The sequence below is a fragment of the Cladosporium halotolerans genome (genome assembly GCF_011745625.1).
Source record: "Cladosporium halotolerans strain TM138-S3 chromosome Unknown Sca7, whole genome shotgun sequence".
Lineage (NCBI taxonomy): Eukaryota > Fungi > Ascomycota > Dothideomycetes > Cladosporiales > Cladosporiaceae > Cladosporium > Cladosporium halotolerans.
In genome coordinates this window covers 658567-675274 of record NW_027191458.1, presented here as the reverse complement: position 1 = coordinate 675274, position 16708 = coordinate 658567, and the positions used below count along the sequence as shown (strand labels likewise).

At 59.4% G+C, this 16708-nt stretch overlaps 5 protein-coding genes across 5 annotated transcripts; 4 read left to right on the top strand and 1 right to left on the bottom strand.

The window, feature by feature from the left end:
• Positions 1–1172: 1172 nt before the first annotated feature.
• WHR41_02994 (uncharacterized protein) lies at positions 1173–4841 on the top strand (the record flags this gene model as incomplete). Its single annotated transcript, XM_069371600.1, has 2 exons — positions 1173–2442; positions 2494–4841. Exons 1-2 carry the CDS (start codon positions 1470–1472, stop codon positions 4839–4841), a joined length of 3321 nt encoding a protein of 1106 aa, XP_069231594.1. The 5' UTR covers positions 1173–1469.
• Positions 4842–6960: 2119 nt separating this feature from the next.
• WHR41_02993 (uncharacterized protein) lies at positions 6961–8604 on the top strand (the record flags this gene model as incomplete). The annotated part of the gene is made up of 1 exon (XM_069371599.1): positions 6961–8604. The coding sequence occupies one exon, from the start codon at positions 6961–6963 to the stop codon at positions 8602–8604; it is 1644 nt and encodes a 547-aa protein (XP_069231589.1).
• A 552-nt stretch (positions 8605–9156) lies between these two features.
• WHR41_02992 (uncharacterized protein) lies at positions 9157–11806 on the bottom strand. Its single transcript, XM_069371598.1, has 4 exons — positions 10740–11806; positions 10626–10686; positions 10081–10521; positions 9157–10027 (listed from the first exon to the last, which is right to left on the bottom strand). The coding sequence occupies exons 1-4, from the start codon at positions 11053–11055 to the stop codon at positions 9349–9351; spliced, it is 1497 nt and encodes a 498-aa protein (XP_069231588.1). The 5' UTR covers positions 11056–11806; the 3' UTR covers positions 9157–9348.
• Positions 11807–12440: 634 nt separating this feature from the next.
• Positions 12441–13918, top strand: WHR41_02991 (uncharacterized protein). The gene is made up of 3 exons (XM_069371597.1): positions 12441–12852; positions 12910–13476; positions 13536–13918. Exons 1-3 carry the CDS (start codon positions 12604–12606, stop codon positions 13575–13577), a joined length of 858 nt encoding a protein of 285 aa, XP_069231591.1. The 5' UTR covers positions 12441–12603; the 3' UTR covers positions 13578–13918.
• A 293-nt stretch (positions 13919–14211) lies between these two features.
• On the top strand, positions 14212–15777 carry WHR41_02990 (uncharacterized protein; the record flags this gene model as incomplete). Its single annotated transcript, XM_069371596.1, has 1 exon — positions 14212–15777. One exon carries the CDS (start codon positions 14212–14214, stop codon positions 15775–15777), a length of 1566 nt encoding a protein of 521 aa, XP_069231590.1.
• Positions 15778–16708: the final 931 nt, after the last annotated feature.

The window sequence follows — 16708 nt, the reverse complement described above, 5'->3', positions numbered from 1 at the left end:
ACGGAGACTAGGGACCCTCTATCGAGGTAAGGCATCAATCGCTCGGCCGAGATCGGGGGCACGCTAATGCCGGCACGACCATTCTAGGATTCTAGGAGTTGGCCACTATGCGCACGCAGTTCGGGCCGGCAACTGCTTGCGGTGCCTGGGTGTGTTTTTGATGAAGCTGATATACGCTTCATTTGCGCGAGGCAGCAGGCTGCTGGGCGTGGTGCGCGGTATGCGCAGCGAGCGCCCTATCACCCATCACATCCCTGCTCAGGGCCTGATAGCGGAGACGTGCTCCGGGGGAGACTGGCACGACTGGCGCGGTGATGGAGGTGTGATGCAGGGGCACGGGCGCGCTGCCTCGGTCCAATGCGTATGCGTTTCATCCAAGTCGCCCGAACAGTGGATGGCAGATCTCTGTCGGGGCACGATTGAATTCGATGTGCCGCGGCGAGGAAAGTCTGTGGAATGAGAGAGGCGTGCGAGGCTGTCGAGTGCCAGCCGCGCTGCCCCAGACGCGCAGCTGCACATCAGGCTTCGGAGCCGCCAAACCATGGACTATTGGACCGGGGCCCCTTGTGTAGATCGACGCGGCCTTGTTGTTGCGCCCGCTCATATTTTGGCCCGGTATGCATGTGCACGCAACATCCGAGCGACGAGCGCGCAAGGGCGCCTGCGCGCGAGGCACACCTCTCTTGTCGTGTACACGCCGGCGCACCCTCCCTCCACCCTTCACCATCCATATCGCGCGACCCCGCGAGCGCGTGTGTTAAGAGAGCCAAGTGCCGTGAAGAGGGCGCCTCAGCCGCCGCCGACGCTCGCTAAGCTCAGCACCGGTCCTCTCTCCCTCTTCCCCTGCGTTGAACCAGCGACGGCTGGCTCCAGGGCGCTCCACCGGTAGCCGTAGCGTCTGCTCTGCTGCCAACGCCCGCACGCGATCGCTCGCCCTCGCCCGTCCGCGTCTGCAGACGTGACGAAGCCAGGCACCCGTGGTGCTGGTGATCGAGCCGTGGTTCGCGAGCTGATCAGCCCCCGTTGCCAGCGGCTCACTTCACGGCGGCGTGCCTGTGGCCTCACCCGGGTCCGTCCCTCCCACCAACGGTCGGCCGACGCGATCGAGCCGCCGCTTCCTACGCCTCCGCCGCGTGCAATTCCCCGTGCGCACTGACTGCTCTGGGTCAGTGGCACAATAAGGTTGGCAGGGTTGCGTCTGTGGGCGAAAACAGTTTACGCTGGCTGGCCTGCTTCCTTCAGAGCACGCTCAGGGCTGGTAGCCGTGAGACACTCGCACCTTCACTGCCCGACTCATACCACCTGCTGCACACCACCGCGGCGCCGAGGAAGATCGAGTGATGGGCAGCGCCGCATACAACTGAAGTACCACGCACACCCAGCGCAGTCGCGCCGCCCGTCCTCGCGTTACACTGCGCGCTGCCGCTTGCCGAGGACGCCGGCTCGTCGCAGCGACTTGACGCTGTGTCATGAGCCCTACCGCCACCATGACCTCGATCAGACAGCCGCCGCGACCACCTCCCTCGAAGCCCTTACCATCATTACCTGTCGCCAAAACCCGCTCTGCCAATGTGTCGGACGACCGACCGCGGCCGTCTGGCACCGGCTTGCCTACTCCAAGGTCTCCCTCGAAGCCCACTCCGCGGTCCGCAACCGCATCCGCCCTACCCACTCCCAAATCGAACAAATCACAGTCGGCCTCATCTGTGCCCACGGTGAACACGACTTTCCCGACACCTCAGAAACCTGAAAGCCCGGCCGCTCAAACACCGCGAACATCACTACCGAGCCTGCGAAAAGTCTCGAGCATCGGTGCCTTCCCTCTACCGCCGTCCAAGAGCACCCCTCGCATATCCAGTCTTCCGCCCAGCCCTTTGTCGACTTCGGAGTCGTATTCGGACCTTCATAGCGCAGCTCAATCAGCTAGCAAGAAACAGAAGACGGAGAACAAGAGCAGGCCGTCAGACAGTGGCGGGCTGAAGAGGACGAGGACTCCAAGGAGCTCAGGGTATGGCTTGAGGGCTCGAGCATCTGCGGGTGCGGCATCCAACCACACAGTCGCACCGAGCCTGCTCAATGGCTCCGGTGAGAACAGCTTCATCTCGAGCGCCGAAGGAGCCAGAGGATCAGACGGGTTCCTGAGCCTGCCCTCGCCTCCTCAGAGCCAGAGCTCCTCCGTCGACGAATCCTACAACACAGATGATACCATTTTTGAAGATCTTGAATTAGAACCTACCGTGCGGGGGCGCAAGAAGAGCATGGACAGCAAGAGGAGCTCCGGTACGGCCAAGGACAGCAGCAAGGGCAATGTGATTGTCAGCGTGCGTGTCAGGCCAGATGCTGGAGGAGGCGATGCTCGATCTGATGAAGGAGAGTGGATGGTGGACGGCCGACGATCTCTTATTTCTTACCGCGGCAAGGAAGGCGGTGATCATGTCTATGGTATGTCCGAATTTGCCAGCATTGAACATTGACTTCGCTGACCTAGCCCAGATAACGTCTTCTCACCTCACGACGGCAATGCACGAGTCTACGAAAATGCTGCGAAGCGACTGGTCCGACGGGTCATGGAAGGCTACAATGGTACTGTGTTCGCATACGGTATGACCGGCACCGGCAAAACTTTTTCCATGCAAGGCACGGCCAACCAACCCGGCACGATACCCCTCGCCATCACCGACATCTTTTCGTACATTCGCGAGAACCCGGATCGTGAGTTTCTACTGCGAGTGAGCTACCTGGAGATCTACAACGAGAAGATCTTCGACCTGCTGAATGCGAGCACGCCCGGCAACACGCAGCAGGAGGAGATCAAATTGCGCGAAGACAGCAAACGGGGAGTCTATGCGTCTCCCTTGAAGGAGGAAATCGTGCAGTCGCCGAACCAGCTGTTGCGTGTCATCTCGAGAGGTGATCAGGCGAGGAGAACGGGCAGCACGCAGTTCAACGCGAGATCTTCGCGATCGCATGCTGTCGTTCAGATTGTGGTGGAGTCGCGAGAACGCGTTGGCGGCTACGAGACTAATCCAAAGCGGTCAGACAAGGTCTTGCCTGGTGGTGTCCTCGTCTCGACTTTGTCGCTCATTGATCTGGCAGGTTCAGAAAAGGCCGCCGCGAACAAAGAGCGGAGGACAGAAGGTGGCCACATCAACAAGTCGTTGCTCACCCTCGGAACCGTCATCGCTAGGTTGTCAGGAGACGACGAAAAGGAAGACGGCGCCAAACCCGCGGACAAGGAGAAGAGCCTCAAGCACCTGCCTTATCGTGACAGCAAGCTCACGAGGCTACTTCAGCCTGCCCTCTCGGGAGACTCCCTGGTCTCGATTCTATGCACAATCCAACTGTCTTCGGCAGCGACGAGCGCAGCCAGCACCGGCGCGCACACGGGAGAAACGCTGAACACGCTCAAGTTCGCCAGCAGGGCGAAGAATAACATTGTCAGCCACGCCAAGCGCAACGAGTCCAACACGAGTGGAGACCCGAACAGTCGAGCTCTTCTCGATAGGTATAGACTGGAGATACAGGAGCTGAGAGCCCAACTCGAAGCGCAGAACAAGGCCAAGGCGGAAGCTGAGGAGGACGAGGAGCTCAAACAGGACCGCAAGAAGGAAGAGGAGCTCGAAAGACAGGAGCGCACGAGGCACGAGGAGCAGATGCTCGAGATGCAGCTGGCGCGAACCGCTCTGAAGGAGCGGATCGGCCACCTCAACCGCTTGATCTTGTCTTCGAAGTCGCTCGGCGTCAATTCGTCTGGTCGCTTCTCCAGCGCCAGCATGCCGGTGCATCGAATGAGTTCAATGAGCCAGATGAGCCAGCCGGATTTCGGGCGTCCGGTGAGCTTGCGGAGTCGAGAGAGCCTGTACAGTCGACACGAGAGCCAGGTCGAGAGTTACCGCGACAGTCCACGGACGAGTACGAATACTCTGGAGGTTCCCAACACCGGCGAGAACAGTCTTAAGCGCACCTTCTCGACGGGATCGATTACAACGGGAGTGATGCCCGTAGCGCAAGTTTCACAATTAGCAGAAGAGTCAGAAGACGAGGACGACACAGGTGGCCCACGCGGAGACGGCGAAGCCAGCCTCGTGCGCCAGAACAACATGCTGCAAGCCGACCTGGCCGACAAAAACCGCTACATCGCCACACTGGAGAAGCGCCTCTGGCAGGCCCGGCGAACAAGCCACAGCCGCACAAGCATGAGCCACGCCAACCGCGTCATCCTCGAGCCCACCGAAGAGCACACCGTCGAGGACGCCGTCCGCGAAAAAGACCGCGAAATCGAGTCCCTGCGCGCCAAACTCGACGACCAAACCCGCATGGTCCAGGCCCTGCGCAGCGCAACCCGCAAGCGCGAGACCCTCGACAACGCCCAGAAACCCGCCCTCGCAGACGCTTCCACCCAGACAACAACCCCCTCCGAGACCCCCACTCTCGCCGCCCCCATCCCCCACCTCCCCCTCGCCCCCCGCTCCCGCTCCCGCCAAACAAGCCCCAGCCACCGCAGCACGCCCTCCACCGCTTCCGCCTCCAGCACCTCCCACCGCCGCCAGCAACAGCGCACCCTCTCGCCCGTCGCCCTCCTCTCCCCCTCCCGCAGCGCCGACGCCCCCGCGACCGACGCTTCCCGCGCCGCGAGCGCGCGACTCCACGGCGCGACGCGCCGCCGGAGCGTGGACGAGATGACGGCGCTGCTCGATCAGATGATCGCGGACAAGGTCGAGAGCGGGCACATGGTGCGCGGCGAGCGGGGGAGCCTGCGCGCGAAGAGGGACACGGTCATGGAGAAGTTGGGGCTGGGGGTCGCGATGGGCGAGGCCGAGGGCGGGGCTGAGAGGGAGTGAGTGAGTAATGGCTGGCAGGCTGGCGGGCTGGTGGACGGCAGCGAGCAGCAGCGAGTGATTTCTTGAGTACTGATTGCGGATTGCGGATAGAGATACCCTTTGACTACTTTTTTCAGTTGTTCTTTTTTCCGGCACCTGGGGGATACACGGAGAGGACTTGGGGGCCAAGGACCACCACCACCATCACCACCACCACCAGGTTCCTCCTCCTGAGGACTTCATTTGTACATTGAGACGGGAATAAAAAAGAGAGATGCTGGAATGGGACGGCATGGATGGATGGATTGACGGGACGGCCGATCGGCTTCTGATTTCTTGACTACTTTTTTATTATCCTCCTTTTCGGATCGATCTGAGCGTCTTGGCCGGGCATTCTTTTTACACTTTCTTTTATTATTACCAATATTGTTCAGAGGCAGCGAGAGCGGTATCGATGACTCACTACAGGCATGAGATAAGAGGGCGAGCGGAGGTGATTTCAAGGGTTGTACGATAGAGAGATTTGAGATGGGAGGGAGGCGAGGGAGGGGAAGTGAATCATTTACCTTGAAGAGTACCTTTCACTCGGTTTATTAGAGCCCTTTTACCTTCATTGACTGCGGGGAAATGCGTTCCTCTTCAACTGGACCTGGGCAGTCACACCTACCTCGGAAGTCGAGATTGGCTTTGGCTTTTTCGCATGCTCGCACGTGGAAGCCACGGCGGTAGTAGGCAGGGTCTTTGAAGTAGGTACTATAAGCGGCGGCTAATGAGAGGCGGGCTTGACGACTTCTGTCCTTGACTGCGCGGCCTGAAGCGTGGCTGCTGTCTGTCTCCTACTGAACGGCTGCACTGTTTGTCGGTTTCGTCGCGCTGCAGAGGGGGTGTTTGTCGGAGACGGCTGGCGTTTGGAAGGTCTGGGCTGTGGCGTGGTACAGTGCAGACTGGTTGATGCGACTTGTCGACGGGTGAGTGCAGTGGGATTTCCTATCTGTTCTTGGTTTACCTACTTTGTGGGTCTGCTGTTACTCTGTCATACAGGCTAAACAGAGACCATGCTGCCAACGCCAAGCTGGTAAGGGAGAGCAGTCTCTACACATGTACGTACCTTGCTGTACATGTAGCTTACGTCCGCCTTGCAGAGGATCGCCGTCAAGCCTTCCGGCGGTGCCACGGGCTGCGACAAGCTGCACCGGCGCCGTCGTTTCATCAAGCCCGGCTGGCTGGCGCGGGAGCCGGCCGGACCACGACACACTCCACCTTGCGACTCCACGGCCCCCGTCCGTGCCGTGTGTGAGCGCAGAGTCTGGCGTGTCTGGCGTGTCTGGCGGGCGGACACGAGGATTACACTCTGCGCGGCCTGCGCTGCTGATTGTCGCTCCCGGTGCGCTACCACTCAGGGCCACTCGCTATAGACGGGCTCGCGCTCCCGACTGGCTCTCTGCATGCCGCCAACGAGACACGAGACTCTGCGCTGCCTACAGCTCGGCGGGCGCGCGCGCATGCACTCGCTGCTTGTTCGCTGTGCCCAGCCGACCGGATGCCGTGCGACGAGCCCTCGCTACCCTGACCTGACACAAGCGGCCGTTTCTTCTTCTGCCTGCCCTCGCCTCTCCGCCGTTTGCATGTCTCTGCTTGTCTGTCTGCCTCGCCTGTGTAGTAAGACTGCTGCCAGACCGCACTCCTCGTCCATCTCGTTTTCGTCCTCGTCTCGTCTCGTCTCGTCCTCTTCTCGCCTCTCCCGCGCGCAGGTCCGCCACATGTCGTGAGCATCTCTTCTCCTCCGCTGCGACCGCCTGTGCTTATGCCGCCGCCTTCGCCATTTTCGTCTGCTTCCATGCCGTTGGCTGTGCCTTCTCTTCGCAAACCCGACGTCGAACGAGCTGGACTCCCGATCATTTCCCTTCGCTCGCAATAATCAGTCGCTTTGGACACCAATTCTCTTTTTCGAAAATACTTACCGCCGGTCGTCTGCCCTTCGTCTCGCCTCGATCACCGGTCATAACTGCATTCACGTGCAAAGCACGCTTCAACAAATTCCCCCACCTCGCCAAACTGGGGAAGAACGACCGCAACGGCCTCTACCTACCTTCACTACATCACTATTTTCTGGACTCGCTCCCACCCGCTGCCGGTCACCATGCGGGACCGCAGGAACACCAACCTTTCCACCTCGTCGGCTGGCTCGACCAACTCTTCAACATCCGCCCCGCCTCGCGCCAGCCTCAATGAGAAACGCTACACAAGCCCGCCGCCTGACAAGGGCTTGCTGCCTCTGCCCGTGACGAAGGAGAACAAGTCGCGCCCGTTGTCGAGACGAAACCTTGTCTTGAGGTACTTTGCCGCGCTTTTCACCTTCCTCTGGCTTCTTCATTGGGGATTGTCATACTCCGCATGGACTCGATCAACACAAGCCGTCCCAGAGACAACGACGACTCATGATGTTAAAGATCTCCCTGAGGAACCCACCGCTCTGCTAGTCACCGACAAAGCAGGCGAACAACGCTGGACGGTCTCGATCCCGGCCAACGCCCCCTTCCCGCTCAAAGCTGGCCAGTATCAGGACATCTGCACGCAGTCCGAGGCTCTGAGCAGCAGCTTTGCCCAAAGATCACGTCTCGAGAGAGTCAAGGAATGGCGCAGAAAGAGCGTGTACTACCGCGAAGATCCCGCCTACCTTGACGTCGCGGAGGCACAAAGGACCGGAGTCCTGCCAGCATCTCCCGCGGCAGGCAACCAGACATGCCAGTCTAGCATGACTTTCTCAATGGCAACCGACGACGTCAGCTTCGGCAAGACTCTCCTATTGCTCTGGATGAGCTACGGCCTCGCAAAGAAGGAAGGCCGCGCCTTCTTCATCGACGACTCCCACTGGCCCTACGGCAGCTACACAACCTACTTCCTCCCGCCACCGTCCCAAGGCTGCACGCCTCCCCCCAGGACCCAAATCGTCCCTTGCCCCCACACGGCCCAGCACATTGTCGTCTCCGCCGCCACCGCCCCCTGGACCTTCGGCCCGGCCTTCAAAGCCGAGTTCGCCACCCCCCGCTACGGCCTCGAGCGCGGCAACGGCGGAACCAACAACCACCACACCTACGCCCTCCTCCGCGCCGGCTACGAAGCCCTCTTCCACCTCTTCGGCGACGACGCCAAATACGTCGCCCAGCGCACCCGCGAACTCTCCCACCCGCAAATCGCCCTCCAAATCCGCCGCGGCGACCTCCACCCCTTCGAGTACGAGTACAGCCGCGACTACCTGCCGCTCGAGCGCTACGCCTCCGCCGCCCACCGCCTCCTCTCCCGCCTCCAACCCCACCCCTCCGGCGAGCCCGCAACCCTCCTCCTCGCCTCCGACGACCCCACCCTCCCCACGCACCCGGACCTCCTCCTCGCCCTTCTCCCCAACGCCCTCGCCCCCGCGCAAACCCGCATCCAGCTCGCCACCAAAGCCGCCCTCGACGCCTCCTCGCCCGCCGAGCCCATCCGCGCGCCCGGCTCGGCCTACGTCAAGCACGTCGACGAGAACGCCGGCTGGGACGGCGGCTTCTACCCGAGCCTGTTCGCGTCGCTCGCGGGCCCGCAGGAGAGCAGGGTGCGCGAGCTGGTCGGCAGGGGCTTCTTGCTTGATTTGGCGGTCGCGGGGAGCGGGGAGGGCGTCGTGTGCGCGGTGAGCGGGGCCGCGTGTAGGGTTTTGGGGGTCATGGTTGGCTGGGAGGGGGTTGGGGAGGGGAGGTGGGCGAATTTTGATGATGGAAGGGGATGGAGCTGGGACGGGAGGGGGTGATGGGTTTTGGGTCTGTTTGCGTTGCGTTGCGTTGCGTTGCGTTGCTTGCGGGGATTCGAATCATGCATGGTATGAGTAGGAGGGAGAGCGTGTTGTAATTGTCACGGATTTGAGAGGGAGGGGGGAATCAAGAGAGGTTGGTCCGCTAGAGCTATAGAGAGAGATATATACCCTCGGAAGAAAACACACGTTTGAGTTCAGTCTTCTTGTGTCGATTGTGCTGCAGTGCTATTGATGCCCTCCCTACACTTTGGATGTTCTTTGAGCTTGACGTCCAAAGCACGTGGTTAGCCTACCGTTGTGCTCGAAGAGGCTTTACTGGCTCATGAGCCATGTAGACACAGAGACCGACGGTGGGACGTGACGCCGGATGTCTCGGTCCAGCCAAACCCGCCCGCGGGACGGCAGAGACATTGTAGCATTATGTGCTAACACTGAACAACCGCGTAGCCTTACCGCTATGTATCCGCTAAGCCTCTGATTCCACTGCCGGGCTTCTCACCGTCACAAGAACAAATCAGGCAACGAACAGTCTCTCAAGGATCAACGAAGTTGTCTTTCTTAAATCATTTTTCATTCCTCGTGCCGCGCCTATCAGCGGACTACATAATGTAATAAGTCTAGGAATTGTATCTTTCCAATATCGAGGAGGGCCTTTTTTTTTTCATCCTTGCTTTTTCAAGTCTTTAGATCATTGTATTGTGGAAAGTGTCGTCATGCAGCATCAAAACTCAAGAACAGCATCTAATGGCATCCACAGCCGTTGAGCGCGCCGCCGTTGACGGTGCCGTTGCCGTTCTTAAGGCCGTTCTTCAGCCCATCCTTGCCGTGGCCATTCATCTCAGCACCCGCAGCGTTGGCCTTCGCCTCCGCCGGGTTGCCCGTGATGCCGTCGATGTTGTTCGCGCCGAGGCCGCCGTTCTGCTTGCCGGCGGCGACGTCGTCGTTCAGCACGCAGGCCTTCAGAGCGTCGGAGACGGAGCTCTTGACCTTCTGCTCGGCGGTCTGCTCGTTCATGGTGTAGCCGGTGTCGGAGGCGTCGACGTAGGCCTCGACGCCCTCGCCGTTGCGCGGGTAGCTCTTCATGATCTCCTTGTGCTTGCGCAGGGCGGAGGCGAGCTCGTCCTTGCTGATATCGTTGATGAAGGCGCAGGAGCCGAGCGGGTTGGGCACGGCCGCGCGCAGCTTGCCGTCGCGCGTCTTGAGAATGGCTTGCGTGGCCTTGTCGAGGATCTCCTCGTCGAACTGGTGGTGGTCCATGGACAGGCCGCAGCGCGAGAAGAGGGTGTGCAGGCGCTTCATCTCCTCCTCGGAGAGGTAGCCCTGGATGTGGGCGAGCGTGGCGGAGTAGGCCATGTCGATGGAGATGGCGTGGCCGTGGCGGAGGGGAACCTCAGGGGTCAGCTCGTGGAGGGGAGACCATCTGTGAGGGAAGGTTAGTGGTGGGTGATATTGGAGTGACAGAGAGGGACATACGTGTGACCGTAGGCAATGACTCTGTCAAGACCAATCTCGTGAAGGTTGGGTGTCTCAAGCTTCAGCATCTCGTGGATACCAGCCCTGTTGATCTGGTCGGACGCATCCTTGACCTCCTGCTCGGCACCGTCGGCGTGGCCGAAAGCGGTGCTGATGAGCTTCTCGGCGTACTTGTCGAGAAGGTTGAATGTGGGCAGGTGAGCACAGCTCGAAATCTTGATCAACTCTGCGAAACCGTTCCTGATCTGCGCAGTGGGGAGTGTACGGAGGAAACCGAAGTCGAGGAAGGTGTGCTTGGGGGCGTGGTAGGCACCCAGGCGGTTCTTGTAGTTGCCGTAGTTGACGGCGACCTTGATGGAGACGGAGGCGTCGATCAGGCCAATGACTGTGGTGGGGATACGGATGTAGTTGGTGTTACGGCGGTAGGCAGCGCAAGCGAATCTGAGAGATAGTTAGCACGATTCTTGACTTTGCAAAGAGCACCAATAGGGCATATTAGCCAGAGTGCCTTGAAGTCATCGTTTGCGGTGAAATTGTAGAACTACCCAGTAACATCGGTGACCAGGCCACCGCCAACGACGAGCACAGGTTCCTTGCGGATGATGCCTACAAGATTGTTAGCCGGATTCACATGCCCTGCAAAAATATGATGTACACACCGAACTCGGTCATAGAGTCAACGATGCTGAGGAGAGTCTCCATAGACTTCGCCTTCTCGCCGATCATAGTCTTGTGCACCTTGAGCTCAATGTTGTAGTGGTCGAAGTAATCCTTCAGCTGCTGGCCGTAGACGTTGAAGATGTTGGCGTCCATGACAGCCAGGCAGCGGTTGAGACGGGAGAACTGAACGGCAAGGCCATCGTTGTTCTTGTCGAAAATGTTCTCGGTGAAAGAGAAGTCGTACTCGATCTTCTCATATCCCTCGACGTGGAAACCTTGCTTGGTCTCCACGACCTGAGCTGACATATCAGACATGATGGGCGACTTGTGGAAAGTATCGGGAGGGGGGTGATGAAGAATGTGGGTGGTGGGAAAATGGGGAGGAGGGGTTGAGGAGAGGTGGGAGGTGGGAAAAAAAAGTTGTTGAACTTGAGACGGAAGGGGAGCTCCTACATGTACGTCGGGGAGCTCTCCAGCGCTGCTCGCCGATCAGTGACGATCAAGATGGGAAAGTCATAGATGATGGAAGACGCCCATGAATTAGCACGAGTGGAATCGTCGACATCACCCCACCAATGCCGCGCAAAGCTACAGACCGTGGGCCTGGCCGGTGCACTCGGTTCGGTGGGATGGATATGGAGCGAAGCGTCTAGGGCCTCGTCCAAGCGTTCCACAGGAAATCTAAAACAGGTATCCAGTCTTCTCAGCACGAGTGACCGCGTGGTGATGATGGGTTGCAGGCTGCAGGCAGGGATAGCGTGTGGCAGATGCAACAGGGTGCAGTAGTGATGATGGCGACAATGGTGACGCCGCAGCCCAAGATGGTAGGATTGACAGTGTGGCACGCTGCCATTGAAAGGTAATCTGGAACGCAAACCCTAGCATGTGCGCTTGTGTTGACTGCATGTCAGGGCAGGCCAGTCGGATGGCGCTCATCGACAAGATCCCCCCACGTTGGTGGGCCTGCGAGATCGCGCTAGCGAGCAGCTCGCTGAGATCTGACGTCTGGCCCGTGCAGCCGTTGTAGGCGATCAGATGTGAAAGACGGGCCCGGGACCCGCCCAGACAGGCCAATACTGTGGGGAGCGATGTCGTTTTGCGTTGCGTAGCGCGAAGTCATGATGTATTGTATTGCAAACAATGCGATCACGGCACGCGTAGTAGCCTCTGGTGCCGGCCGCCCCTGCGTATGGATGCAGCGAAGCGTGTGAAGAGCCGAGCAACACAGGCGATCACGGAAGCAGCAGGGTTCAGACGGACGGGCGATTGCTTCCCAATGGCCAGGGACGAGGCGCTCTCGTCACGCAGGTCGACGCGGTTGGTCGGAGGATTTCTGCCAGGTATGTCGCGCACGCGGCTCGCAGCCCTGCTGGAGGAGTGGGGGCCTGGGATTAACGCGGCAGTGCCTGTAATAGAATGGCCCTGCCATGCAATAGACTCGTCGTTATGCCCAGGCCTAAGCCGTTTGCGCTGGGTGATGACGAGAGGATGAACGCAGCGTGGTCGTGCTGGCAGGGCGAGATGGGCGGTGGAGTGTGCTCCGACGCCGCGGATTTCGTGCGCGCTGCGGGCTTGCAGGCTTGCCTCTGCTTTTGTGCCCCACCTTGCCCCGCCGTGTCGCAACGAAGCAACGAGCTGCGGAGGCAGCTGTCGGCGAGCCCACGCCGCGCTCGGCCGTGACGATGCGGTCGTGTGGTTGTTGACAGATGCCGATCGCGTGCAAAATGTCCAGCTGGTGCTGCCGTCGCTCGTGTCCTTGCCAAAATTTTCTACTGCCTCTCTTGCCCAACCTCTGTATCTTGAGGACGAATTGAGCTTCCCAGCGTATATCCGTCAAGACAATATTCCAGCAATTGACACGCAATGTCGCAATTCGACGAGTCCAAGGCCTACGCCTCCCAGGAGGACGTCTTCTTCGACGACGGCCGCGAGACCGAGCTCCTTCGCTTCATCTACGACAAGCCTGACATCGACGAGATCCGCGGCTCGCCAGAGAAGGTGCTGGCCGCCATCGACGAGTATGGTCGCACACAGAAGTATCTGATGAACGTCGGCGAAGACAAGGGCAAGATCGTCAGCAATCTGATCGCAGAGGTCAAGCCGCAAACCATGGTCAGCTGCCCTGTAGAAACCCTCGCAGCCGCGCCCTTTGGCTGATGGAAAAGGTAGGTCGAACTCGGTGGGTACATCGGTTACTCCTGCATCCTTTTTGGCAACGCCGTGCGCAAGGCCGGTGGCAAGCGCTTCTGGAGTCTGGAGCGCGATCCCGTGTTCGGCGCGGTCATCATTGCTCTCGTTTCTCTCGCAGGCCTGAGTGATGTTGTCAAGGTTGAGATTGGCTCGAGCGACGCCTCGATCAAGCGTCTGTACGACTCCGGAACCCTGAAGCACATCGACCTGATGTTCCTTGACCACTACAAGCCTGCGTACAAGACTGACTTGAAGCTCTGCGAGGAGCTGAAGCTGGTCACACCGGGCAGCGTGCTGGCAGCGGACAATGTGATCAAGCCCGGCAACCCGCCCTACCTGGAGTACGTCAGGAGCAGCGTGGCGGAGAAGCGCGAGGCGATCACGAAATCAAACGGAGAGTCCGGCCCCGATGCACGATTCGCGGACAAGACTGCTGGTCAGTACGCAAAGAGACAAGGACAGGAGCAGCTCCACCTGTCCCAAGGCAACCCGAACTTGATCTACAAGAGCGAGCTGGTCAACAGCTTCGAGCCAACCGGCGTGCCGGTAAGTCGCATTTGCCGGATGTGGGTAGTTGAGGACAAGGCGGCTGACATTCGAGACAGGATGGCGTTGAGATCACACGTTGCGTCGGCGAGGAATCATAAGTACCGTGGCGGTGGGCGCTTTTGCGGAGGGTTGATGGATGGGAGCAGAAGAGCGGTCAGGCCGCGGTCGACGCGCCGTGCACGTGCGACCAGAAACGCGGTAGAATCGGTTGCCAGACGGCTTCACGAGGAAGATAGCGGAGTGCCTCGCGCAAGGTACAAAATTGGATAGACGATGTTTGCGAAACACCTGCTTCCCAGCAGGCTGAGTCTCGCCGCGCTGTGATCTCGCGAGCGCTCCTGTCAGCTGCGCCGGAGGCAGACGCCGAACTCAGCGAGCACCAGCAACTCCGGCTCGCAGCCCCGTCCTCCGTTCTCTATCACACTCCCTGTGTCGTGCAGTCTCCCTGTGCCACCCTGCTGCAACACACCCCCACCAGCATATCTACCGGTGCGAATACCGCCCCAGCAGTCCAGTTTGCGCCCGTCAGCCTCCCCAGCCTATCAATGCTCCAAGAATGCGTGCCAATCATGACGTAACCTCATACAATCGGCCACTGACTGGCCGACCGACACTACCCGTGCCCACTCAACCCGTGCCTACAGCAAACTTCTCTTGTAATTCTTCTTCTTTCATATTATAGATTCACAGTTACATCTCGACTGAAGCAGTCGCGCCGCTCGCCCTGCCGGCATGCTGGACGCATCCTCTTCTCGGCTGGCACACGCTGCCCAGAATGCCGCCCTGCTCCTCCTCAGCTTCGTCTTTCTCCCTCTGGATACATTTATCTTAGGCGCCAGCGTGTTTGTCGGGCTGTTCAAAAAGTCATGGGCCGAGAAGCACCGCCGTGCCATTCGCTCTCCTTATACGCCTATTCGTCCGACCAAGACGATTCTTGTCACCGGCGTCGGCATGACCAAGGGCCTTGCACTGGCACGCAACTTTTTCGCGGCTGGTCACACTGTCATTGGAGCTGATTTTGAGCCTCTTCTGCTACCCGTATCCTGTGGACGAACGTCCAAAGCTCTTAAGGCCTTCCACCGCCTGGAGAAACCTGGCGCAGATGGCAGCGCAAAGTACACACAGAGCATCTTGGATATCATCCGCAAGGAGAACGTGGACATTTGGGTGTCGTGCTCGGGCGTTGCATCTGCCATTGAGGACGGCGAGGCTAAAGAGATGGTGGAGCTGGTGACAAAGTGCAAGGCGATTCAGTTTGACGTTACGAATACGAAGAAGCTACACGAGAAGCATTCCTTCATCGAGTACACCAAGAGCATCGGCCTGCCTACTCCGGACACGCACACGATCACCTCTAAAGCAGCAGCTCTCAAGATGCTCGACGAAGCGACAGCAGAGAAGGGCAAGCGAGCAGGCATGAAGTACATCATGAAATACATCGGCACTGACGACTCCGTCCGCGCCGACATGACCCTCCTCCCCTTCGACACCCCCGCCGCCACAAAAGCCCACATCTCCCGCCTGCCCATCTCCGAAGACCGCCCCTGGATCCTGCAGCAGTACATCGCCGGCCCAGAATACTGCACGCACGCGCTCGTCATCCGCGGCGAGGTCAAAGTCTTCGTCGCCTGCCCCTCCGCCGAGCTCCTCATGCACTACGAGGCCCTGCCCGCGAACTCCGGCCTCTCGCAGAGCATGCTGCGCTTCACGCAGGAGCTCGCCGCCGCCGCCGGCGACTCGTTCACCGGCCACCTGAGCTTCGACTTCCTCGTGGAGATGAGCGAGGCCGAAGCCGGCCTCAAGGACCCCACGCGCAGCGTCCGCCTGCACCCCATCGAGTGCAACCCGCGCGCGCACACGGCCGTCGCGCTCTTCAACGACACGCCCGAGATGGCCGACGCCTATCTCGAGGTCCTGGGCGAGCCCTCCTCCCGCTCCCAGCTCGAGCGCGCCAGCAAGAACGGCCTCACGAACGGCCTCGCCAAGCAGCCCATCTTCCCCGCCGCCCCGACGAAGAAGTACTACTGGGCCGGGCACGACCTCGTCGAGCTGCTCCTGCTGCCGCTGCTCCGCCTGCTCACGGGCTCCGGGTCGAATCTGTCGGAAGCGTCGGAGAACGTGTCCACGTTCGTCGACCACCTGCTGTTCTGGAAAGACGGCACGTTCGAGCTCTGGGACCCCTGGCCCGCGTGGTGGCTGTACCACGTCTACTGGCCGGTGCAGTTTGCGCTCGCGCTCGTGCTGGGGAGGAAGTGGAGTCGGTTGAACGTGAGCACGACGAAGATGTTTATGTGTTGAGCGTGCGATCGGCTTTTTTCCTGAGGTGGGAGAGTGCACGCTGTCGCGGCTGTGTCGTGTTCGTGCTCTGACGTGACGAGTCTGGCATACTTTGTCTCTGGATGTGTGGAGACAGCGTTGATCGGAATGGATAGGTAGTCGCCGGCTGGCTGGCGACTTGACTTCGCCATCCACGGGTCTTCGTCGTGGGGCTCCGTCAATTCGAGGAGCAATGCTCTGATGCGTCGCGATGAGGCGACGAGGAGATGTAGGGAATGGATCTATCGTCCTGTAGGTCAACGAGATATTGGAAAGATGACAAGTTGAATGGGGAGATGAATAGATGCTGAGAGGCAGGTTAGATAGAAGATAGACAGGCCAGAAGCCATCCGTACTTCGAGAAGATATTGACAAATCGTCTCCGGGCGCTGACGACATCTTCAAGACCTGCAGATACATGGTTCACCGAGATACTCACTCAGAAACAAACGCAACGGCACCTGTCGTCTGTGTTTTTGCTTCAAGAAAATCCCACACGCGTCCCATTCGACTTACGGTCCCCACCTCGAGTCAAAATCCCGCTCTATGATTGTCCTAATCCAAGACGGCGCTAATTTTTTGCTCAGGTCAGCTCACTATTCATTCTTACATCCAGTACTCCAGCACGATGCGCGTCGAGTTCAACCGACAAAAAGAATTCATCTCCGGGCTGCTCTCTCGTTGGCTAGAATGGAGACGACGCTAGTGTCTTGTCAATATCGACGAACGGATTGGGCGAACGATGCGCGTTGGGTTCGATTGGAGCATCAATGGATCGATGTCCATTGAACGACCAACGCCAACGCTTGAAATGATCGAGGCCGTGTTGCTACGATTTCAACCCAATGATCAGTGCTTCGGTTGGACAGCGTCAGAATGTCAACAAGGATCGATCGAGAGCCTTGCTCTCCGC